Genomic DNA, 25,027 nt, shown 5'->3' with positions numbered 1-25,027 from the left:
CCATTGATTGTAGTTATCCTCCATCAAGGACTGTGACACGAGTATCATGCCAGGCTGGTCCGAATGATGAATGTAGAGAGGATGATTTGAATACTCCCATGCTTGCGGTGTGCGTGCGTTGCTGGCCGAGGCTTCATCCTTGAGGAATTTCTCCTTCAACAACAAAGCAAGCTCTTTCTGCTCGTCACCTGTCATGATGGTGAGTCGGGATTTGTGTTTAGGATTTTGGTTTAAAGCTGCTTGGTCCCAGATCGTGGCTCTGGTACCATAAAGAAGCGTGAATGTGCTTCTGGTGAATATGTCTGTATTATGTATCCATCTTAATCAAGTTTACAAGAGGTTTATATACAACCTAACATCTGCTAACCCTAGCTAATAGGGCTGACGTGTATAGTTACAATAGGAAGGCTAGAAGAATAAGGAAACAACTCAATCAGTTGTTACAGATTGATCTACTCGAGTTATAAGCTGATCCTCTCCTTTAATACATTATTCCCATCTTCCATGTCAAAACCACCAGCAGCAATGAAGGTACCATTGAAAGCCTTTCTCATCGGTACAAGACTGTGGGGACATTCAATTTTCTCTCTTGGCTCAAACATGTGGCAGTACAGGATCCCATACTTGTTTAAGGCATTGGCTAGATAAAGTCACAACTCCTTTGGCTTAGAATCTCCGGATTCCATATAGTAAGAAAATGGAGAGAATCTAATTCCAACTTTATCTGCTCCTATCTCGTTGACAACAGCTTCAACAATGTCTAGTGCAAATAGGCAACGGTTTTCTTGAGACCCACCATATTGGTCTGTTCGATCATTTACTTGATCTTTTAAAAATTGAACGATTAGGTAGCCATGGGCGCCATGAATTTCTACTCCATCAAAGCCTATAAAATCAAGAAACAATAACATTGGTGTTACTGAATATTTTTGAAACTTTTCATCACCCAATAACTGAAACAAAGAGACCACCACTTTGATATAAAACGTTTCTGTAAAAGGACATGTAAATTTATTTCATATTTAACTTGAAAAAAAAATGTACCAGTTCCAATGCGGTCCTTGCAGCAAATCTAAAATCATTGACGATTTGAGGAGGGTCGGGGATTAATTAGAAGGAGTGAGGTCGGTGGAAGAGGAGAAGTTGTTAAATGGCAGAAACCAAGCTCAGGGGTGGTTAAACTGAACATAGATGGAACTCTGGATGTTACTCATGGACTGTTTGGAACAGGAGCAGTATGCAGAGATGAGTATGGAACTTGCTTAGGCGTGCTGGCAGTACCAGGTTTGGGGTACATTAGTCCTCAAGCTTGCGAACTGTAGCATTGGTGAATGGGTTACATTTCTGCTTGCAGGCTGGCTTCACAAGGTTGCATATTTAAGGGGATGCGGCGTTGGACTCTACCCTTGATGACTATAGTGCTGAGGGAGCTCTTATTGAGGAAGCGAAGTTTTATATCAGTTGTTTTCAGACCTGTACCTGGAGTTTTGTACCTAGAAAGGGCAATATAGCTGCTCATACTGTAGCTAGACAAGCCATATCTTGCCCTTTCCCCACGTATTGGTGGCAAATGGTACCGGAGTGGCTAACTTCTATAATAGTTGATGAGTCAAGATTGTAAGAGTTTTTTGTTATGGAGTGTGGTTCTTCCCAATAATTTTTTGGGTTTAATGAGGCCACTATATACTCCTTGATGTAAGTTCTCTATAATAGAATGAATTTCACCTTTTGATCAAAAAAAAAAAATATATACGCTGCTAAGTTATAAAATCCTTACATAATCTGTCTCTTGCCATTTATGACCTCCGACCGATAAAAGCTACATCCCTTGCTAAAGGGGAAAGGCTTCCCGTTCCATTCTGACAATATTTATTATTTCAGATGGGAACAGATCTTAGATGTGAAAAAGTAATATAATTTCCATCCACATACCTAATGCCATGTCGATCGCCCCAACTGCTGTAGAATCCTTGGTGGATAAATCGTCAATAACGAACTGAAGGTCTTTGCCAACAGAATCATTAAACTTTCTAAAGAACAGAAGTATATCCTGCAAATCATTTGAAGCCAGAGTTTTGCCATGAGAAGAAAGCACAATAACAAATTCTACGTGCTTTAATATAGTACGCTGTGCTGTTTGAGTGATAATAAAAGGCTAAAAAGACAAGTTTAAACCCAAACTTTTATGGTAACAATCAGGAAAACAAATGGCTGACAATACATTATGAGGGTTTGTGCCTTTGCGGCCATAAAATTTCACCAGACCAAGAACCAAAACCTGAAGGGATTAGTGACCAGGAAATCTATTTAATATTTAGTGAGATATTTAAATGATAAATTAACCCATCCAGCTGTGTCAAACCATATATCAATCTTGTTATGCATTATGTGTCCAAAATCACCCATCAAGAATGGCAAAGAGATCTGCAATCACCCTATCTCTTAATCTTTCTATTGAGAAATCATCCCATATAATTACTGTGGAAGTAGAGAGTAGGTTGAGGAAAACAATTGAAGTGTCTCAAGCTGGTCCAGGTACTCTGACCTGTTTACAACTGATGATATGATTCTTTTTCTGAGGCTACTTCTCAATTAGCTAGGATTCTTAACATGAATATTAATTTGAGAAATTTTGTTGCAGCGTCAGGTCAAACTATATATTTCCACAGACTAATCACATATTACTGTCAAAATGGCAAGGATGTTGAGATTAGCTGCACCTTACCGGAGTTCAAGCCTTGGCCTGGTATTCCTCGCATCCAATCCAAATTTTTCAAAATCTAACTATATGGAGCGTGACATTTCTTTTACTACTACATAGAAAAGTAAGATCCCTCTATATATGGCTGGTAGAATGATTTTATCCGATCAGTACCTTCGTCTATTCCAGTACACTCAATGAAAACTGCTAAGCAATATGTATGTAGACCTAAATCTAAAGGCATTTGGCCATCAAGTCTGCTGAGATACGTACAGACTTCATTATCATTACTATAGTCCTGTTTACTAGAATATTCAAAAACGAATCTATTGTGAGCAACTTAGAGGGGTGCGTCTAATAAAATGGAGGGGTGTTATGCATTGTGCATTCATTTGTAATGAACTCCTAAATTGGTCTTACCCTTAGCCATGGTGTTTCAGCATAAACTCTATGACAGTTAACCAAGCTAACAGCTAACAGCTTTTCTATTGACTGGAAGTCTGGAACAAACACAATACCGTTATCTAAAGTACTTAGTAGACAGAGCAATCGGAGCCAAAGACTCGAAATTCAAATTCAGATAAGTGAAATCTAACGCCATAAAGTACCTTGGAAAACAAGAAACCCCTCCAACACTTTAACAAACAAATGCACAAATATTCAACAACACTCGATCATTTCGAAACTTTCGTTGTACAATGTTAGTTGTTTCTATCAACTTTGAGATTAACCTACACTCATTTCCTCAGCTGCGGCGTTGGAAGTGGGGAATCGAAAGGGAGGAGACTTGGTGACGTGTAAGAGAGGTGGTGATGAAAATACGGCGGGCTTTATCATCAGCACTGGACAGTAGCTCACGACGTACTGCTCTTTTCTTTTCAAGTGCTGTTTCCTGAAATTAGAATACTAATAAAATGAGAATCCCATTACTATTACGACATGAATCTTATACTACTTGAGCAAGAGTCCCATTACCGAGATAACATATGCATGGGATATAAGATACAGGATGTCATACCAGATGATGAGGTGATATGGGATTTTTTCGCCTTCAACAATATAATATGTTCCACAAATATATACCCTCCACTTGTCTTTCTCATCAAAGGCTGCAAATGGAAATCCCAGCTCCTTAGCCTTCTATTGTTGCATCATTCCACAAAGTGGATGAGAACTTTTCTTTATTTTCTTTTATTGCAATGTCCGGCTGGTTATTTGGGTCATTTGGACGGCAATGAAACATCTTTGAGGATTCAGAGGGGTGAGAGTGGAGGGGGTTTGTGGTTCAGGACTTCAGGCAGCGTTTTGGTCATCTTCATGGGCATCTGTTGCTGATATTTACAGGATAGGAAGTCGTCCATCCATATTTTCTTAATTGTGAGACTGAATGCACCTATAACTAGGTGTTGGTGTTTCTGTATTTTTTTTCTTCCAGCGTGATGCTGATCTTCATCCATTGGATCTAATTGATTTGAGTGGATTTCATGTATATGCTAGTCGTAAAATGAGAAGAGACCACTAAAAAACCGGTTTGAGAAAATATACCAACCATAAATCATAAATAATAAAAGCAATCAAACTCTAAAGAAAGAAAAGGGAGCAATTGAATATTAACAGATATTAGTTCTGCTGGATGGTCCTCCCCATCCCCACCAGGATGAACCTTTCCAGGAGTAGAATCTAGAACCCAAACCTAAGAAAAATAAATAGAAATAAAAAGATAAAATCTACTATGATAAGGGATTATGTCCACATACACAGAAAGTACATAAACCCAGTAATCAACTATACATTACTCACTCTGACTGGTCGTACAAGAGGCTTTGCAACTTGCTCCACCATGCTCAAGGCGACTACATGACAATTAGAAAGCGTAGCGAGCATCAGAGCCATTTGAAATAGTAGATCTAGAACGAAGTGTGTGACATATTAAAACTGTGCTAAGTACCTTTCCCCCCGAAACTGTGACCAACCAAAACCCGAGGTGTTATTCTAAGCTGCCGAACCTTGCAGGAAGAAGAAACAATATAACAGAAGAAATTAACTAATGCCAGAGAAGATTTTAGACAGGAATTTACAAACAAAGATGGAGTGTTCAAATGCTGCTTATACAATGAAAATCATGCAAGCCATGTTGAGATCATAAGTGTAGAAGGCATTTGGTTCTTAGCTGATTCCTTATATGTCATCACTTCTAATTTATTTTCTTCGAGTGTAAGTATAGAGAATCTGCAAGAGATGGACTTTCCTTGGAAATAAGGATAGTTAAGGCTCAGAAATACGTACTAGTTTCAAGACATCAAGAGCAGTGGAAGAAACAATATTGGGACCAGTTTTCTTAATTGAGGCTGAATCACCATGACATCGCAGGTCCACCAATAGGAACTGTTACAACAAACAAAAGAAAAACAACTTTGGATTCTCACTAATGCCAAGTACTAAAATATTCAGTCTACATAGATACAGAAAGGACATGCTAAAGACATGCTTCACAAATAGAAGCAGAGCTTCAGGGGTTAAAAGAAAGAAAAAAAAAATTAAAACATGAAATAGGTTCAACATCCTATTAGAAAAATAAAAAATAAAAAATATAGTCAAAGGACCTCCTATTAGAAATTTAGAAATATTTTGAGCTTTACCAGATAACAACATGCTCCAGTGATATTAGTGATAAAACGCAGAGGATGATACCTGCCACGTTGGAAATTCTTGTGCCAATCTTCTAGTGAAATTTCCTGAAGCAGACATTAAATAATGAATTATGAACTACTTCTGCACATGACTCCCAGAAAACACCTGTAGGTGCAGCAGACTACAACAAAGGACTCTGATAACTTGTAAGGAAAACAAAACAAATTATCCGGGGAGGTAATGATTAGATACAATAACTAAGGTGACAATCAGATAGTTTCTGTGCCCACGACATAGTTTTCCGTTCAACAAAATTCTCAAAGAACAATAGGATGGACATTCAGACTCAAAAGGTTCTTCAATAATGGGGAATTACCAAGGATAATACCGAAAGGAAGTCCATCACAAAAATATCATTTTCAAATATAATAAGAAATGGTACTTTGTGTGAAAGTCTAAAGTATCCTTCTCTCAAATTTGTTATCAAACAATGTCTTTATTTCGTAAACGAGACTTGCATAGTCCTTTTCCAAAGAGTCAGTTTTGTGCAAGAATTTCATTCCGTGCCAGTTCCGGCCAGTCCTCCTCTATTGTAGGAATGTATTTCACAAAAATAACTCAAAATAACAGAACAGGCAAGTGAGTTTTACTCAGAATTCAATGATACTCCACGTTCTACAATCAACAGGAAACAAAAACACACAAAACAGATCTTCCAGTGATTGTACTAACTGAACTCAAAACCACACAAATAGATGGGGAAATGGACAGAATAAAAGGTTAGTGATCAAAATTTCCGGATTCTACATTTGACACTAAATTTTTTTGTTAACAAATGCTTAGAAAAAGCAGCTCAACGTTGTCAAAAATCATTTGGTTCCAGATGGAAGTGGAAGAGTTGATATGATTCTCAATATTATAAAACTATCCAATTTGAGAACAGTGTCAGCCAGCCTACTTGAACCAACATGTCCACTAAATAACTGTTATCAACTTTAGTTTTCTATTATTATTACAAAGTCAGTGATGCATGTAGTTTAAAAGTTGGTTTTTCAACATAAAGAAAACAGAAGACCCGATAGAAAGGTTTGAGAACATCAATTAAGGGTTTTAATAATATGTTCCTCAGCTTTTTTTTGTTTTAATTATCAAATGGAAGAAAAAAAAATCACTGTACAACAATGTGAAGATCTGATTAAAAAATAATTTAGTTAATCCACTTGCAATTGCCATTACAGGAGTGGCAGGAACAAGATTCACACTTAACAGAAAATGCATTGCCTAGTAATCAAGAAACCAATAAAAATGTTTCTATCAATTTCTTCTAACTTTAAGACACAACAAAAACAAAATTCGAGGTAAAAAGAATTTTATTAATATTTCAAGAATACTAACACCCACGTACCCCAATTTTTCCTGCTACCTAAAATTCCATGCAGAAAAACAGCCGTTGGCGGCTCAGGCAATGACTTGTCCCTAACAGAACTCCATTTTACCTGAAAACCGGAACAACTCAGCCATAGCATGATGGCAGCTTAAATAAGGGGGAACAAAAAGCAACATCACAGCGTTTCCTTCTCAGAACTTCCACATTCCCACTAGTCCTAGTGCATATCAGATTGTTCCTCAATTTTTGTTGTTAACTCTTGAAATAATTAGTGGGTCTGTGTGGTTCTTTTTTTGTCTACTAGATAAGGTTAATTGAATTTGAAAAATTGTAGACCTGGAAGGTTGGAAAAACAAAACCCAACACAATCTCTGTTTACAGTAGTATATTGGTTGATAGGAGAGAGGTTGGATATCACATCCTAATAACAATTATATGGAATATTTGGATAAAGTGATCAAAATACGCACCAAATCCTTAGTATGCTTGAAAATTGAAAAATTGAATCATAGTATGACAAGGCGAAGTATGAAAAATAATGATAAAAAAAAAAACAAGAAAATTTAATAAAGGCCTCAGTTTTGGTCCTTTTGGAGCATAACTCCATCCCACAGAAACTTCGAAATATGATATGGACACATCTGGAAAATGACGACAGAAGGATAGAGTTTGAACAACCAGTTAGTTCGGAAATTTACTGATTTAGAAGAAAAGACTTGCTATAAGGGGAAAGTGAGAAGTTTACTGGTAAAGGTCAGAATATGAGAATGTTAATTATACCTAGAGAAAGAGATGTATGCAGAACCACCAACCTAGGAAAAGAATTCCAAATCACTGAACACAATAAATTCAAAAGCAATACAGATTGGCTACACTTTTCCTATTTTATACACAGAATCTATGACCATGTTTACAAGTGCAAAAAACCTAATAACCATATTAACTAAAACAAGAAAATAGCATATAATAGACAAGGATCTTTTAACAAATACCTGTAACAAGCTGGGAACAAGTCCTGCATAGAGTACTGGGACCCCTCCTCGTTCAACTATCTTAATACAAGTCGACAAGGTACTCATTTTAGTAGCCTGGGATTGCAATTGAAGCTGTCTCCTCACAACTTCAAATGGATAAGTGGCAGCTTCTGCACAGGCACCAGCAATAGCTCAATAGAGTAATGATCTGACCTGTCCCAAATCCAGTTGATCAAAAGCATTCAGGTGCTGTCATGCTGGCTCATTTTTTGAATTCTTTTCCTTCCATCCAGTGAATGCAAGTAAGCTGATTTTAGTATATCATACACAATAGAAAACTACACCTGAAGGAGCCATGCTTGCTATGGATGGCAGGCAATGGTCCAGACTTCCACTGCATCAACAAACGCAGTCCAGCATGCCCGATTTTCAACACTGCAGCAACATCCCCCAAATTCGGAACTAGATCCCAGCCGACCAGTGGCCGAGGCTGTATACCTGTAATAGATTACAGAGAAGGAGGAGGCATCATTGCCTACCACTAATAGGATTAGATTTCCTATTTGGTGAAGAGATCTGATATCCTTATAGCTATATAAGGAGGGTTTCAGCTCTAGGTTTTGGTATCGCAGAGAAAAAGAGCAAAGTGTGTTCCATTCTCGGTTAAAGATAGGAAGAGAAGAGAGTCCTTGTTTTCTTATTCTTTGGTGTATTATTAATAGTGTTAAGTGTTTTATTCTTTGGTGTATTATTAATAGTGTTAAGTGTTTTCTGCCGGTGGACGTAGGCAAAAGTTTGTGTTTGGTTGTTTCTCTTGGTTTGTTGTGCTTGTTTGGGGTTCCTTGAATAATTGGCCGATATCACAACAATACAATGGTTCAATTTTCCAATTTTCAAGTCATACCAAGGATTTGATGCTTATTTTCCAATTGTCTTATACCTCTAACCAAATGTACTATATTCTCATGTGCAATCAGACCCATTTCAGTACATCGGATTATTACACCCAGATTGCTTTAATATTTTCTTTCACGTGTTCCTACCGGTGCTAAAAGATGAGTTGTTATTAACAAACAGCTAACGCCACTAGGTAATAGCTTCTAACACATTCTCATACATAATATTATCATTTATTCTTTTTCACAGGCTATAGAGGTGAGCTTTTATTGCATCAGCTTTGATACAGAGTGGAACTTTGGTTGGCATGTCACGGTTATTTGTATTGCTATCTTTAACTTCTGGATAGTAAAGACGTACGGTTATCGAAATATTGGTTTGAGGTGGAAGAATTCTAAAGATAAGAATGCAAACCGTGTGCTCAACACCAAGTCGGTTGACCCAGAGGTTATATCTAATCTAAAAGTTTTTTTTTGATACATAATTTAAAAGCTTTTTGTATCATGTTTACTATGCTAAATTGGTTGGCTGCATAATCTTTGATTTGATGTAGGCAACGGCCGGTTTAGATGGAGTTGCATTTGTGGAGTTTTGGTTGTTTCTTTATATCATGGTAAGCATATTCATGAAAACAATTAGGGTAAAAGGAAGAACTGAAACGTGTATTATTTGTTTCATGCTACTCATTCTTGTTTTCATTGGTGGTTGGTCTGGGCTTGTGATATTGTCAGTCTTCAAGGAACAAGTTGGACAGGTTATTGTAGCTGCAATTTGTCTTGGGCTCAAGCTTGTGAATTTGGCAGGTTATTGTATGCTTGTGAATTCACAAGCTTGAGCCTAAGACAAATTGCAGCTACAATAACCCGTCCAACTTGTTCCTTGAAGACCGACAATATCACCAGCCCAGACCAACCACCAATGAAAACAAGAATGAGTACCATGAAACAAATAATACACGTTTCAGTTCTTCCCTTTACCCTAATTGTTTTCATGAATATACTTACCATGATACAAAGAAACAACCAAAACTCCACAAATGCAACTCCATCTAAACCAGCCATTGCCTACATCAAACCAAAGATTATGCAGCCAACCAATTTAGCATAGTAAACATGATACAAAAAACTTTAAATTATGTATCAAAAAAAGAAAAAAAACTTTAAAATTAGATATAACCTCTGGGCCAACTGACTTGGTGTTGAGCACACGATTTGCATCCTCATCTTTAGAATTCTTCCACCTCGAACTAATATTTCGATAACCGTACGTCTTCACTATCCAAAAGTCAAAGATAGTAATACAAATAACCGTGACAGGCCAACCAAAGGTACACTCCGTATCAAAACTCACGCAATAAAAGCTCACATCTATAGCCTGTGAAAAAAATAAATAATAATATTACATATGAGAATGTGTTAGAAGCTATTACCTAGTGGTGTTAGCTGTTTGTTAATAACATCTCATCTTTAGCACCGGTAGAAACATGTAAAAGAAAATACTAAAACAATTTGGGTCTGATAATCCGATGTACTGAAATCGGTCTGACTGCACATGAGAATAGAGTACATTTGGTTAGAGGTATAAGACAATTGGAAAATAAGCACCAAATCTTTAGTATGACTTGAAAATTGGAAAATTGAATCATAGTATTATTATGATATCGGCCAATTATGTATGTCAAGAAACCCCAAATAAGCACATAAAACCAATAGAAACAACCAAACATAAAATCATCTTGCTTCTCATCTTCCACGAGTCTAGTTTCAGCAGCAGTCAGCGATGCACGATTCTGCAACAAAGTACAGATCTGTAAGTACATAAGGGATAAGGTTTTACAAACATCTCACATTTAAATTACAAACCTGTGTGATCTGTTCTTCCAGATTCTTCTCTCGTTATATTGCACAATAAGTCACTCCTTTTCCTCCAATGTGTTATGAAGCTTGCTGACTTGTATATCCATCAAATCTACATGCTGCTCATGTGTTTCACCTTCCTTCAGTAAACCATCTATTTGCTCCGCTTTCTTCTGTATCTCTGCTTGTAGTTTCTCTGTATTATCTCTATTCTCAGTTTCTAGTGCTGAGATTTTGATCAGCAGATCTTGCTGCAAGATAGTACAAAAAATGTTTAGTATGGAAAAAACGCATATCACAATATAAAATGTATGTATTGGAATTTGCATACCATTTTATTCTCAGATGATCTTGAACTTTCTGAGAGAGAATCAATCTGCAATTCTGATTCGGACACCAACTTCTGTGTTTCAATCTTCTTGGAGACCAGAGCTTCAGTTTCAGACTCCAACTTCTGTATCCTATCTCTGGTTGTACGGCTTTCATCTGAAAGTTGTGTCATAATAGACTCCTGAACTTTCTGAAGTTCCATGACCCTATTGTTCAACTCCTTATTTACCAATTGTATAGCATCTTTTTCTGATGTTAAATTCAAGAACCTGTTGTGCAGTTGATCACACTGTCTCTGAGCAAGCTTGGCAGAAAGGTCTTTCTCCTGATTGACTAACTGGAAGCACGCCTCATAGAGAGAGTTTAGCTTATGAAACTTTTCCAGGAAGTTCAAACTTTGTCTATCCAATTCAGCCAAATTGAAGTCAACAAATGAATAAAACCTTCCATGTTCTTTATCTTGAGGATTGACATATCTAATCTCTTAAAAAGGTCATCGTTGCTCATGCTTTTCTGTTTCCAAGTTCTCCTGTGCAGTTATCAAACACCTGATTTCATCCTCTTTTAACTTTAACTCAAGACGCACCTCACCCAATTTAGTGTTCAAACTCTCCGTAGCCAACCTATTAGTTGCTAGAGTTTCTTCAAAGTTCTTAATCATAGCGTCTGCAAGGAAAAGAAATATGAATGCTGTTATAATGAAAGTCTTAATCATAGCATCTGCTAGAGTTACAATGGTGATGCCAACATACATAAGAATAGATTTGAACATCACTTAAAGGGTAAGAAACCATTCATATTACAAGTAACTTGGGTGGTTCTGGTTCCTAAATTGAAAGACCTAGTCTAATATGTACATACGCAATGTGCCTAGTTATACCATCTCCATTTTGGAGGTACGTAGGATGTGAGTTTAAAAACAGATTTAAAGTACCTGATGCATGAGCTTTAATCATTTTCCATACAACTCATCATAGTTAAAAAAAATAAAAAATAAAATAAAAAAACTTGGGCATGGTAAATTTCCCTGGTTATGTAATCTATCATTACTTACTTCCAGGTTGTCTGATGGCCATAAACACAATGACCCCATAATATCTAAACAAATTGGAAGTTAAATTCAGAATGCGTGAGATGCTAACCTTTTTCCTCTATGAGATTTGCAGTTCTGCACTGTTCATTTCTGTATAGTTAATCTGTCTCCTCTTTCTCGAGTCTGCATTCCTCCAGCTCCTTTTCACCTACATTCAAAATTCAAGAACATCACTGAATGCACCTTTATCCGATTATACATTACATCTTCAAACATTCTACATTTTAAAAATATCCTCTCAAAAATAGCAAATGAAAGGGGAATAACTTACGAGTCCTAATAGTTTCCTCAGCTGACTCTAGCTTTATAGACAGATCATTCATTTGTTGACTCAAACCATCAAGAGCTACTGCACTCGCAGAGAGTTTGCCTTCAAAGGCCTCTTTATGTTAGAGCAAGTTAAATATCAATAGCACAATGTTTCTGTAATCTACACCAAAATTTTAAAGCTCAAAACAGCACAGAACAACAGCACTCACCATCCTGAACTTGACCAGCTGAGAGCTGTACAGTTTCGGTGAGTTGATCACACAGTGTTTTAGTCGAAGAAAACTTAAGACTCTAATCCCCGCAGCTTTTCATCTTCCTTCTGCTTCACTTTAAACTTAGCATTTTCATTGAGAGCGTCCTTCAATTTTTCTTCTAACGCACGGATGTGCTCCATGGATTGTTTCAGCTTAGTGTCCTGCATTTATCAGGAAAATCACTCGTTTAAATACCAATGAAAACATCTACATGGAGATAAAATTGAACCCCCCTAACAAATTGATGCGCAGTCGCGCAGAGTGAAACACAAATCTAAGCACATTCGCAAAAGCTAGCGCGTGAAATTCACACGCACAATCACAGGCTCATCGTAGAGAAGATCGAGAGAGAGAGAGAGAGAGAAAGAGTACAGCCATTTCCAGATCTGTTTTCACAGAAGCTTGCTCTTTCACTAACTTCTCTGCAAAAACGAAGAAATCCAACACGAAATCGTCACAGATATTCAAAATTACCGACGAAATCAGCTAGAAAACCGAGAAATTCCGATCAATCCGAACCTACGGTGAGCTTCAAGTTCGCGAAGCTTCCCGACGAGGTCGACTCCGGCGGAAGCGAAGAGTAGGCGAAGGTCTTCGGAGGTCCTCCGGAGGCCGATTTCGATTTCGAGAGGGACTTGAACTGATCCAAGCTCCTCAAGCTCGGAAACCCTAGCTTCTGCGTCTTACTAACTCCGATTGATCGTAGCAGAAAAAACCCTAGAAATTTGTTCGTACAGTCGCTCTTGGGCTCTTTCTCTCTCTTTGGTGCTTAGTGAGAGCGTTTAGTGAAATGAACTTCGCGCCAAATGACGAGGTTAGGTTTTCATCGAAATAAGCTTTCCTTTACTTTATTTTTTCATAAAATTTTTTGTCCACCTTCGCAATTCGCACAGTTTGGAAAACCAAAAATGATCTCATCTGTATAAGCACTAAGGTGGTGTTTGTTACTCTGGATTAACAGGGATTGGACTAGCTTAGTTAAGAAAATAAGCCTTGTCCTGTGTTTGGTGGGACTCGGGACTCATTTAAATGAGCATACGTAGCGTCTGCACCCTCTTTTGACATTCTTACGGAGCGGCCCCAAAAATGGGCGGACTCTCTAACGCTTCATTGTTCCTCGTTGCTCATCCATTCTTCTACTCCAACTAGCTTGACTGCTCCTGCCCAGGTGCAATTTGCTCTCTTCCTCCTTTCTCATTCTCTCTTGCGGGTGTCTGGGTAGCTTAATTGAACCAAGAAGGGTAAAGGGTTTCGGTCACAGACCCAACAATGGCGGTGGTGTTGTTCATGGATTTGGGTTGAAGAAACGAGGTTTTGGGAAGAACCCAGATGAGGAAAAGGGGTCACAAGATGTGGGTGATGGTGGATTTGTGGGGAGGAAGGATCTTAGGGTTGGGTTGGGTTGGGTTGGGTGAAAATGGTGCGGTGAAAAAAAGGCAGAGTGTTTGACGAAATGGTTGATCTACACAATTTCATTCATGGGTCGTCTTCTTCTTTTTCAGGCTATGCATCTACTTCTTCACAGGCTATTCTTATGCCTTTGTTATTTAACCGTTTTGCTGATCATCAGAAGGCTGTGTATCTGTATTTTGCTTAATTGCAGAATACTATTCCTTAATGTGACGCTCAGCCATCCCCTCCAATTGTGTGAATGTTCTATGTCTTGTATGTATTTGTATGAATTTTAAGAGAATTTGGTTGTTCTCTGTATGAATATGGGATGTGAACTCTGATAGCAAATATGATGCAGGCTAGGGTATATATTGATATGAGAAGGCATGTAGTCTGCTTGTGTTTTGTAAGATGAAGAACTTCTCAAATATTGTTTCTTCTTTTCTTTGCCTTACAGAGCTGCTCTTTTTTTTCTAGGCAAACCTCAATATTTTTCTGGGCAAACATGAGGTATCAGTATTTGGACTATTATGCTCATTAGTCCGATGCAGTACCAAACATGGGACATGTCTTATACAACTTAAGCCAGGTTTGAAGAGTCATGGACTATTGTTGATAATAAGGTGAGCATAAGTAGTCCTGGGAAACAAACATGCTGTAAAAGTCTAAAATAACGAAGATTAGGAAATATCGACCATCCAGAAAATAGGAAGTAAAATCAGGTTAAATCTATGGAAACTGGGAGAAAAACATAATAATATGTGACTGTAAATTACTCTATTTCAAAAATGTATTTGTGGATGAAAGAGTTGGCCGAAGTTTGTATGAGAGAGAGATGTTAGATCTGATCGGAGAGGAATATCAAAACAGGGGCATATTTGTTATTTTATTAAGAATTATTGGAATGGGTTAAGGTAAAAGATTTATATTAAAGTGGGCTTTAAAATCCTTGTTTTTGATGAAGTATAAAGTGTATAGACAAAGAGATAGCAAGAGAATCATCATCTTATTCATTGATAGGAGCCCTTTATATAGGGAATTACACAATACCAATATGGTAAAGATATGAATACATAGATCTAGTCAAACTACATATCCTAATGGCATAAGGTCAAGGCACATATAAAGAATATCTAGAAAGATATAGAATATCCTAAAACACTCCCCCTTGTGCCGCGCGCTGATATGCCGATGGTGCTGATCTGTTGCCTCGTCAAAAACCTCGTCAAGTCACAAAAACCCTATGGGAGAAAAACTGAACCTTGATCGTATGAGAAAAAGAGTACAACGCACCCTTCACATTTGATAGTGACATGTATGTATGTGCTAGACTCCCCCTGAAGTTTGCACCTCCCCCTGATCTTTACATCAATCATAGGGCTCTTCCTGATTCTTACTAATCACGGAAGTTTCAACAACTTAGCATGTCAATGCTCTTTAACATGTCTTCAAATGTGACATTGGGCAATGATTAACTAAATCATGCCGGTTTGTCCTCAAATGATCCTTTACACTTAGATCTTGAGGAGAAGGTCGCTTGTGAACTCAAAACATAAGTTCCGCGTAGCATGACCTTCAGTTACTAGAACAGCCGTAACTTCCTCTAGGAAATACATATGAACGAACCGTAAACGGTTTTGGAAAATAGACTCATTTAGCTTTCCAACTGTATATTACACACGTTCTGGTTCGTCAGGAGCTATTCACCAAGTCCCGTCGAGGTTGACTGTTTTGCCAAAATCAGATTCTCGGACAGATTAGTCCTACTTTACGAAAACGGCCATAACTCACTCAATATGATAGGTATGATCAAATGGTTGGTGTCCCTGGAAAGTAGACACATAAACCTTTCCAATGGTACCAATTTCACCATTTTCCAGTGAGTGAGACTTCTTATAGGTCCTGTGGAAGTTGACCTATGAAACTTGGCAGATTCTGATTTCGCTTTTGATGTGTCTTTCTTATGTAGGGATAGAATTAGCCTCAACCTTTCATACCATTAAGTATTGAAAAAGGAGTTACTGCCATTACATTGGCGTTGCGTGGACGCATAGCTACACTTAGCTTTACAACTTTTCATAGCGAATGAGATGTCAAGTCTTTCGTATTGTGTTGAGTACATTGATGCGTCTTATTGTACTTAGATGGGAACTCCATCTCTTAACACATATTTGTCATCTTGCTTTAGACAATACAACGGATCTCTCTTTAGAGCAAAGACCTTGACTAATCATGTGAGTATATGTAGGCCTCACTAGTTATAGAGCGCCTAAGCCGATTGATGGAAAATCATCATCAATACAGTCATCGAGTGCCTTATCGAGACCGTGTATTCCCAAGATCTTTTTCTTCGGATGTTGATACATATTGGCATCACTTGATCCATCAAGAGTCCATGTAAATCTGGAATGAACACGCAAAGACATAATTCACCATATCCCTTCCAAATCAAGTAGAGTCCATGTGCATTTCAATACATTTAGCAAACGCGTGCTCCTGTGGTCTAGAGCCACTTGATTCAGATGAATGAAGTCTGTGTAAGATCTTCATGTATATCTCTGATCCCATAGAGATGTTATTATGACCACATTCATAGGCTGCATGTTCAGTTATTCGGAAACTACCAAACTGACAAAGTAGTGGAGTTCAATGACATCCATTACGAGAGAACATCTCATCGTAGTCGATCCCAGTGCGTGATAGTGAGAGACATTGCACCATAAGGTGAGTCTAAACTCTTATTCTCACTACGCTATCTAACAAAAGTATAGTTGATAGGGTTTAGCTTGCGGTGTCGGCATCACCTGCCCAAGGACCTATCTCTTTGTTAATGCTGGATTGCATCTTTCCATTAGGCCAATCAACTAAGTTGATATCCATCAACGAAGGGTGGATCAACGAAGGGTGGTTCGATAGTAGACTCATTATCCCATGTCCTCATGTACACTAGTGTAATACTTGTAGAGATCTCTATATGGATTGGATTTGACATTGAGGCGTCCCCTAACGATAATCACAATTCAGACTTCATGAGACGGATTTGAGTATCACTAATCAATGGATTAGGTTGTGCCAAGCTCGCTTTCTTCTTAGTGCAAGAAAGTATCGAACCTAAGGGTCTCCCTCCTTTTGGGGAGCCACACGGCCTTGTGACACCAATTTTGCCACTATATGGCGTCACTATATCACTATCCATGGTGATGGCGTCAAGACCAACACCTTTTGGTCGCACCATGTCCTTTTGTAGGACATCAATCCTTGCAGACATATTTGCAGCATGTGATCTCGTCACTTTAACACTTTAAGCATTTGGGATCAAGATGAGACTTAGTGGGGACAAACCACGACAATTCACGTCCTTCCACTTGAACACTTGTGTTCTTATCTCCCCCTAATGGCGGGAAAATTGTCTCATCAAAATGACCATCCGCAATATAGCGGTGAAAGAGATCGTCTGGCAAGGTTTCTACATATGTGGATTATAGGTGGAGGTTCACATCCAACCTAAATATTTATTCATCTCAAATGACCCATCATTGTACGCAGTGGCAATGCGATTTGACACCTAGAAATAACATCTAGCCGAGCTCAAGGATTGGAGATCCGTTTCAATCTTGTTTGAGCTCAAGGATTGCAATCCTGGTACACAGTCACGAGCTGTAGTACAAAAATATTCAATGATAGTGGGTCGTAGATGAATAGTAAAGCTGCATGCAAATATTGCATAGCCCCAAGACGCAATAGAAAGATTAGTGCGCATCAATAATGTTCGAGCGACAAGCTAAAGTTGCTTAGTCGTAGCCTCGGTGAGACCGTATTGTGTGTGAACATGGGGTACAGGACACTTCAACTTACATCCCAATAAACTTCTTTAAAGAATGGGTAGTGAGCCCGTAGAAGTATAAGCAGCATAAGCAGTAGATAATAGTGTAACAACTAACACGTGACCAGTGTGCTAACACTTCAACCAACACCATAAAGCATAAAAGGTGTCCGCAAGTTGGTTGTATCTATCTACATAATTTTATGTAAGAATAGAATGTTCACTTTTGTGTTATTTAGCGTAGGAGGGTCTTACTCCTAATTTAGCTAAAGAATAGGCTTTCAAAACGAGTAATGAGCATTGCAGGGGGCCAATGCGACATCGAGGGAAGGCCGGTGCACCTCAATTGCTTGAAGAATTGACCGGACGACCTCTAGGAAATTGGAGTCGTGTTTGGGTGACGTCAATGTCCCCCAGGTCACCACCATGCTTCATGGTGATGCTAGATCTCGAATGTCTTCGTTTTGAGCGGAAGAATGGATGTCCATGAGAATTTCTCAAAATTTGGACCATTATATCTCTTCCAGGTTGACCAATTTGGTCAAACCAAAGCCTATATGAGTCGGTGTCCCAAATATCATGTTTGGCGATAACATGGGATTCGATATTCGAATCGTAGTGACATACAGTCCACTAGATTGACTCATGAATTTCTCCAAGATGCGCTTCAGTCCGCATTCATGAGAAGGTATACACAAAAGAATTCTGGTTCATTCTCACAATGTGTTTTCAAATGAAAACTATTAGCATGAATGTCTTTAAAGCTCAATATGGTTCGATTGCCTCTCAATGCATAGAGGGTATCTGTGACATTGATCATGGTGCCATGAGGCATCAAGATTCAAGCTAAACCGTGTCTCTGAATGACCGGTATGATTCAATCATTATAGTCACAGAAGATTTACAAAGGCACAAAATCCAAAGATAGTTGCCAATTCCTTAGAATGTTATGGATAGTTCCACTATCTGCGAAGCACTCAATGTCTCGATGAGACAGATCTACAAAATAGAGTAGATAAGAGAGTAAATAGTTCCACTTGAACCATTTAGAAGGATTGAACGAAGCTACAAAAAGCTGCAATCCCGAGAGTGCATAAAAATTTCCGCGCAGAATGACCTTTGCGCACTAAAACAGCCATAACTTCTTCGTTAAAATAGATATAGATGAACCGCAAAATGTTCTGAAAACTAGACTCGTAGAGCTTTCCAATGATATAAAGCTCACTGTCTGGTTTGTCCGGAGCTGTTCACAAAGCTCAAACGAAATTGACTGTCCAGAAGGGACAGATTGCTGTTTTTTTGCAAAATTGGCATGTGCGAATCTGTGAAGCTTGCAGGTGGCGTGTAGGTTTTTGCCTTAGCCAAAAATGACGTGTGTATGATCAAAACCAAGTCCTTTCGGTCATTCTAAGGTCGTAAACTCCATGACTAGTTAGCAAAAGCTTCCTGACATGAACATAAACCAACTCAGAGGACCTAGAGGATTCGATCATGATGATAATTTGCCGGTTTTGATAAGTCTTCAACGTCTTTTGTAAGACAGCAATTGGTTTAATAGCATAGGGGGATCCAAAATCAAAAGCTTTCGGTAACTCCAAGTCAGTATGACCGGGCATGTCCGTGGAGGGTCGGTAGTGCTTACGAACCATAAGAGGAGAATAGTTTCATAACTTCGAAAAAATTCTCAAGGCATTCGTTATTGCTAATGTGAGTACATCGAGGTCTCAAATAGACGAAGGACGTCAATACAACGCCTTAGTACATATAGCTTGGAACGAAAATCAATGTCTAGTTGATGACGTCAAAGTCATGGGTAGCTAGAGTAGGATCCGAATCTTTGAAATTCGCGATCATGAGGATGACGTTCTTGTCCTCATATTGATTTTCTATACCTTTTTGTATGCATTCACAATTTGAAGAAGCTTGACAATCTTGAATCAGTGATTCAAAGATCCACAACAGTTGTATTGTCATGAGCTGACGTGAGTAGTTTTGACAAAATGGTGTCTAGACCGGGAGTGTCGCTATTAGAGCCGGCGACACCTCCCCCTCTTTTCTAGACATCGGCACGACGTTTTCTGCCGTTGCCATGACCCATATTGTTGTCCCCACATTAGGGGATAATCCCAAATAAGTTATCACATTAGCGTATATACAATTCCCGTTTGTATGATCAAAATCAAGTCTTGTTGGTAATTCCACACCAACTTGGAGGACCTAGAGAACTTGATGATGATCGAATCCGCTAAAGATTATGGATCATGATGCCATAAAAGATCATCGACAATATATAGTCAATTAAGGTGGTAATCAATCCACTTGACTAATAACTCAACAAGTAGAGTTATATGAACGTTTCAAGAAACGCTCCATGAGTGCATTCCACAGTACTTTGTGGTCATTACTTTTGTCGATGTGACACGTCAAAGACTTTGAGTGCATGAGATATGAAATCTCGGCATCTAGGCTTGTTAGCCTGGGGGTCAAAACATGTGGTTTAATCCTTTGCAATGAAAGGTTCCACAAATACCAAGCCAAGATTCGCCTTAGGCATCGAGTGCGTCAAAACTCAAATGAGCAGAATGTTACATTACTCTTGCATACAAAACCAAGTTGTTATGAGACTCGATAGAGGTCACAAACAATGCTTTTAATGGTTTGTCCTTCGGATTGATCATACACAATCCGGAAAAAGCCGCGAATTGATCAAACACAATTCGGAAAAGGCCTCGGATTGATCAAACACAATCCGGAGAAAGGTCGGGGTTGATCATACACAACCCGGACAAGGAAGCAAAAGTGATCAAACACACTCTTGACCCGCGAATAAAATTCCGGGATTTTTAGTACCTGCACACACAAAATCCCAAGCATAGAATGGAGATGGAGAAGGGAGGAAAGGATTTTATCCTCCCCAAGTTATTGAACTTGGAAAAGTTTAAGGTTTCAAAACATACCTTTCTGGTTTCCTTAGAAGACGAGCAATCTTGAAATCTTTGGTTTCTAGAGGCTGCAGAGAGGAGAAACAACGTTTCGCCTACTTATACTTCGAATTTGGGGCTGAAAATTTGATAGGAGGAGCAGCTCTGGATGGGGAAGCTTCAGTCAAAAATTCAGGTTGATTAGAGCAAGGGAAGGTGGTGAACCGGTGGTCGGTAGCGGCGGCGGTCTGGAATCTTCCGGCGGCCGGTTTGGAGACTTTCCGGCCGGTTCTCAGGGTGAGGCCGGCGGCGTTGGATCCGGGGCGGAGAGAGCTTTCTGGGGATATAAAATTTCGGCGGAGGGCAGTCGGAATTTTAGTCGAAAATCGGGAAAAACAAGGCTGCCCGATTTTAGGATTTGGAAAACAAATGATGGCTTATTGGCTCTAGGGTTAGAACAAAGTGCATGATAACGTGATGAAGTATAAAGTGTATAGACAAAGAGATAGCAAGAGAATCATCATCTTATTCATTGATAGGAGCCCTTTATATAGGGAATTACACAATACCAATATGGTAAGGATATGAATACATAAATCTAGTCAAACTACATATCCTAATGGCATAAGGTCAAGACACATATAAAGAATATCTAGAAAGATACAAAATATCCTAGAACAGTTTTTGTGTATTAAGACATTTTCCCTAAAATAAAAAAGGTACAAAAAACTGAAAGACTAGCAATGTCGGCTATATAGTACGAATAACCTCTAACACAAATACTAATATAAGCAAAACAAACGATTTAAGGTGCATGAAACTCACTGCTTATGCTGTTTGGTAAAGTTTATGGTTGTACTTTTCTTCTCTTTTATAAGGTGCATGAAACTGTTCCAAATTTGCAACTGTTCTAATGTTCATGGAACGCACTCTAAACGGCTTCATATCACGAATACTATGTCAATATTGGCTGCTCAAGTGACGTTTATTTCTTATGTGATGTGCACTCTTTATGTTGGTGTTATTTTTTTGAAGATAAGATGTGAGTACCTTTTTTGTTTTCTTTTCTACAATTAAATTACATGTTACCCCTTAACAAATGTATTTAGACGGTGTATAATTCAAGTTTTCGCACTCAAATTAATAAACTGAGAATACAACAAATTAGAATTATGAATTCAAAGTCATATGGCTACTACTCTGGTTTCATTTCATGGCAATACTGATCCAGGTGGGAGTTTCCTTTCAGACACTGATAGGTCCAACTTGCAACAAAACAATCGCTCGCCCTACTCATATAAATTGAAGTTCCCCGATTAATTGAACTTCCTATACTGCCCATGAAAGAGAAACATTTCATTAAAATTGAAGATCCTTAAATAGGGGCTAGGTTCTGGATGAAACGCGGGAATATCATAATTGAGGTCTTCCTTTTGTGTTGGGAACTTGGAATTCGATTCGAGCGAAAGGATCCAGAGAGTGACGTTGTGCACCTGTTGGCACAGACGTAAATTTTGTTCCGTTTTTTTTCCCTTCTTTTTTCTAGTTAAGAGAAGAAAAAAATGTCTCAAATTTTTCAGTTCAAGCCGGAATGATCATTACAGAGCCAAAAGACAGGCCATCTTTATTGAATTCATCTCGTACAAGGCTACAATCAGTTGCATCTTCGCATAGCCACAAGCTACATACAATGAAACACTTGACAGGGTACTTGCAGAGACCACAACTTACAATATCAAACAGCTACACTACACCAATTGAGAACTATTTTTATTTGATTACAACATTGCGGTGAAAGAAAAGCAACAGCAAAGCTTCAATGTAGACCAATGCAGGAGTAAAATAAGAGAGTTCAAGCTTCCCTTGTCAGCTCGAAACGCGAGTGGTGCTGTCAAGAAATGGATAATCAGTGTAACCAAGAACCGGATCAGATGTGTAGAAAGTATCTCTGATGTACTTATTTAGAGGAGCATTAAGCTCAAATCTCTTTGGCAAATCCGGATTAGCCAAGAACCAACGACCAAAAGCAATAAGATCTGCACGGTCCTCAGCTACAGCATTATTCCCATCTTCCATGTCAAAACCACCAGCAGCAATGAAGGTACCATTGAAAGCCTTTCTCATGGGTACGAGACTGTGGGGACATTCACATTTTTCTCCAACCGTCTTCATTCTTGGCTCAATCATGTGGCAGTACAGGATCCCATACATGTTTAAGGCATTGGCTAGATAAAGTCCCAACTCCTTTGGATTAGAATCTCCGGATTCCATATAGTCGGCAAATGGAGATAATCTGATTCCAACTTTGGCTGCTCCTATCTCGTTGACAAGAGCTTCAACAATGTCTAGTGCAAATCGGCAACGGTTTTCTAGAGATCCACCGTATTGGTCTGTTCGATCATTTACTTGATCTTTTAAAAACTGATCGATTAGGTAGCCATGGGCGCCATGAATTTCAACTCCATCAAAGCCTATAAAATCAACAAACAATAACAATATTGGTGTTACTGAATATTTTTGAAACTTTTCATTACCCAATAACTGAAACAAAGAGATCACCACTTTGATATAACACGTTTCTGTAAAAGGACATGTAAATTTATTTCATATTTAACTTGAAAAAATTACCAGCTTCCATCGCATTCCTTGCAGCAAGTCTAAAATCATTGACGATTTGAGGAATTTCATCTGCCCTTAATCGTCTTGGAGGTGTGAATTCCTCAACGTCAATTCCACTAGATCCTATTTGTGGTTGTAGGGGCTTGTCAGTAGAAGAGATTGGAGATTGCCCATTTGGCTGAAAGCCTATAAGCAAAAGAGGGAGAGAATCACTATGAGAACACGACAGATTATATTGAAGAAATATCAAATTCATTGATCTACAACAACCATAGCAGAAGCAAGGTTGATAGATCCTTATATTGGTGAAAAAGAAGTTTATAATATAGGACTATGCATGCACATACTATCCACTAGTTATGAATTCTGAGTTATTTAAATTCATCAAACTTGTTCCACGTCAAAACGTTATGTTTTCCTAATAAATTAAGGAAGAGCATCTAGTTTTCAAATGCATCACTAATCTTATAAGTCACTTATGCTCGATCACAAGGGTTTCTATGACAGAGTCGTGAGTCAGGATCCTCAGGGACGAACCACTATTTGAAACCCTCCCGACGTGCACAATTTGACAGATGAAGAAACCCCCTTTGGCATGTACAGCATTGACAATGGGTTTCCATGCTTCAACTTGCTCCTTGGTCCATATACCAGGAGTATCTGTATACCTTAACATACCAAAGAAACAATAAAAGATTCAAATTTTGGAATGCGAAAGTTGCAAATCTACTGCATCTTGTGATTTACAAGTTTACAGAAAGAAACTTGAAAGCTATTCATTAAGTTACCCTTGTGCTGTGTCTGAAACTCCAGTGGCTTCACTTATGAGAAGACCCCCTTTGGATGCTCTCTGAGAGTAATATAAGATGGCATGCGGCTGGGGAACATTTCCGTATGATCTCGATCTAGTCAATGGTGCTAAAACAACTCTGGAATGGATAAACAAAGTAAACACTTATCAATACAACCATCAATACTTTCTTCTAGACATAAGGCCTAAACCTCGAGACATAGGCCTATATCAATATTGTTATTATTACGATAGTAAATTGAGGGGAACATAGGGTCTAAACCTCGTGACACATAATGTTCTCGACTTATAAACCAAAACCCAGATCATATTATGGCCAATTCATGCACAAACAAAATGGACCATTTGAATTTGGAAGATGAGAAAACCAAAACATGTTCTTGGGCACTTAGCAATAATCAACCAATGTAAAACTGGAGAGAGACAAAGATTTAAGCATAATATACCTGTGAGAAAGATCAAACTTTCCCGACCTGTAAGGAGTAAGAAGAGGAAGTGTGGGAGCTTGGTTAGCCATATATATAATCTTGCAATCTGGGTGCTTCAAGTTATTGGAGTTTTAGTAGTTCTGGTCTTTTTTTTTTGGAAGCAGTAGTTCTGGTCTGGAAATGAATGGAAGAAACAATTAGGTCTTTATACGTTTGAGAGTGAACTAGAAGACAAAGTCGGCTACTTGGAAACAAGTGGGGGTCCTCTGACTGCTTTACCATTACGAAGCTTGTGAGCTGGTGACGTGTGGAGTTACGTGGGCTGTGGTTTCTGGAGAAACTGGGAAAGTTACTGAGCTGCCAGTGTTGACTTGTGGTTTTGCTGGGAGGAACTGGGGAAGTTACTGAGTTGTTAATTACTGAACTTGTGGTGGATCATAAGTTTTTAACCCATAAAAGAGCTTCAAATGGTGACATATCAACAGCTAAATGATGAGCAATATTATACCAATGCTCACCCATGGAAGAGCTTCAACCCATGAATGAGTTTTTTTCCCCAATTGCACACCTCAAATACTGCTCCAATGTCTTATTGAGGTTTTCACTCTGTCCATCAGATTGTGGATGGTAGGCTGAACTT

General features: G+C 38.6%; 1 protein-coding gene and 2 pseudogenes across 1 annotated transcript; all 3 read right to left on the bottom strand.

Moving 5' to 3' along the window:
• The window catches only part of LOC101304557, a 5,371-nt pseudogene extending 777 nt beyond the window's left edge, over nt 1-4,594 (bottom strand).
• Nucleotides 4,595-9,372: 4,778 nt separating this feature from the next.
• On the bottom strand, nt 9,373-13,458 carry LOC101304266 (annotated as a pseudogene).
• An 8,937-nt stretch (nt 13,459-22,395) lies between these two features.
• LOC101303983 (12-oxophytodienoate reductase 1-like) lies at nt 22,396-24,563 on the bottom strand. Its single transcript, XM_004295844.1, has 5 exons — nt 24,406-24,563; nt 23,937-24,077; nt 23,686-23,816; nt 23,158-23,334; nt 22,396-23,000 (listed from the first exon to the last, which is right to left on the bottom strand). The coding sequence occupies exons 1-5, from the start codon at nt 24,474-24,476 to the stop codon at nt 22,396-22,398; spliced, it is 1,125 nt and encodes a 374-aa protein (XP_004295892.1). The 5' UTR covers nt 24,477-24,563.
• Between the last annotated feature and the right edge of the window lie 464 nt (nt 24,564-25,027).

Source organism: Fragaria vesca, linkage group LG3 (assembly GCF_000184155.1).
Source record: "Fragaria vesca subsp. vesca linkage group LG3, FraVesHawaii_1.0, whole genome shotgun sequence".
Taxonomy (NCBI): domain Eukaryota; kingdom Viridiplantae; phylum Streptophyta; class Magnoliopsida; order Rosales; family Rosaceae; genus Fragaria; species Fragaria vesca.
This window is presented reverse-complemented; position numbering and strand designations above follow the sequence as displayed.

Bases quoted from the DNA above. Each gene is read 5' to 3' on its own strand.
- LOC101303983 (XM_004295844.1), bottom strand. From the start codon at position 24,476: ATGGCTAACCAAGCTCCCACACTTCCTCTTCTTACTCCTTACAGGTCG. The intron at 24,078-24,405 runs GTATATTATGCT...TATCCATTCCAG, and splicing joins AAGTTTGATCTTTCTCACAG to AGTTGTTTTAGCACCATTGA. The intron at 23,335-23,685 runs GTTCGTCCCTGA...TTTTGCTTATAG, and splicing joins CGGGAGGGTTTCAAATAGTG to GCTTTCAGCCAAATGGGCAA.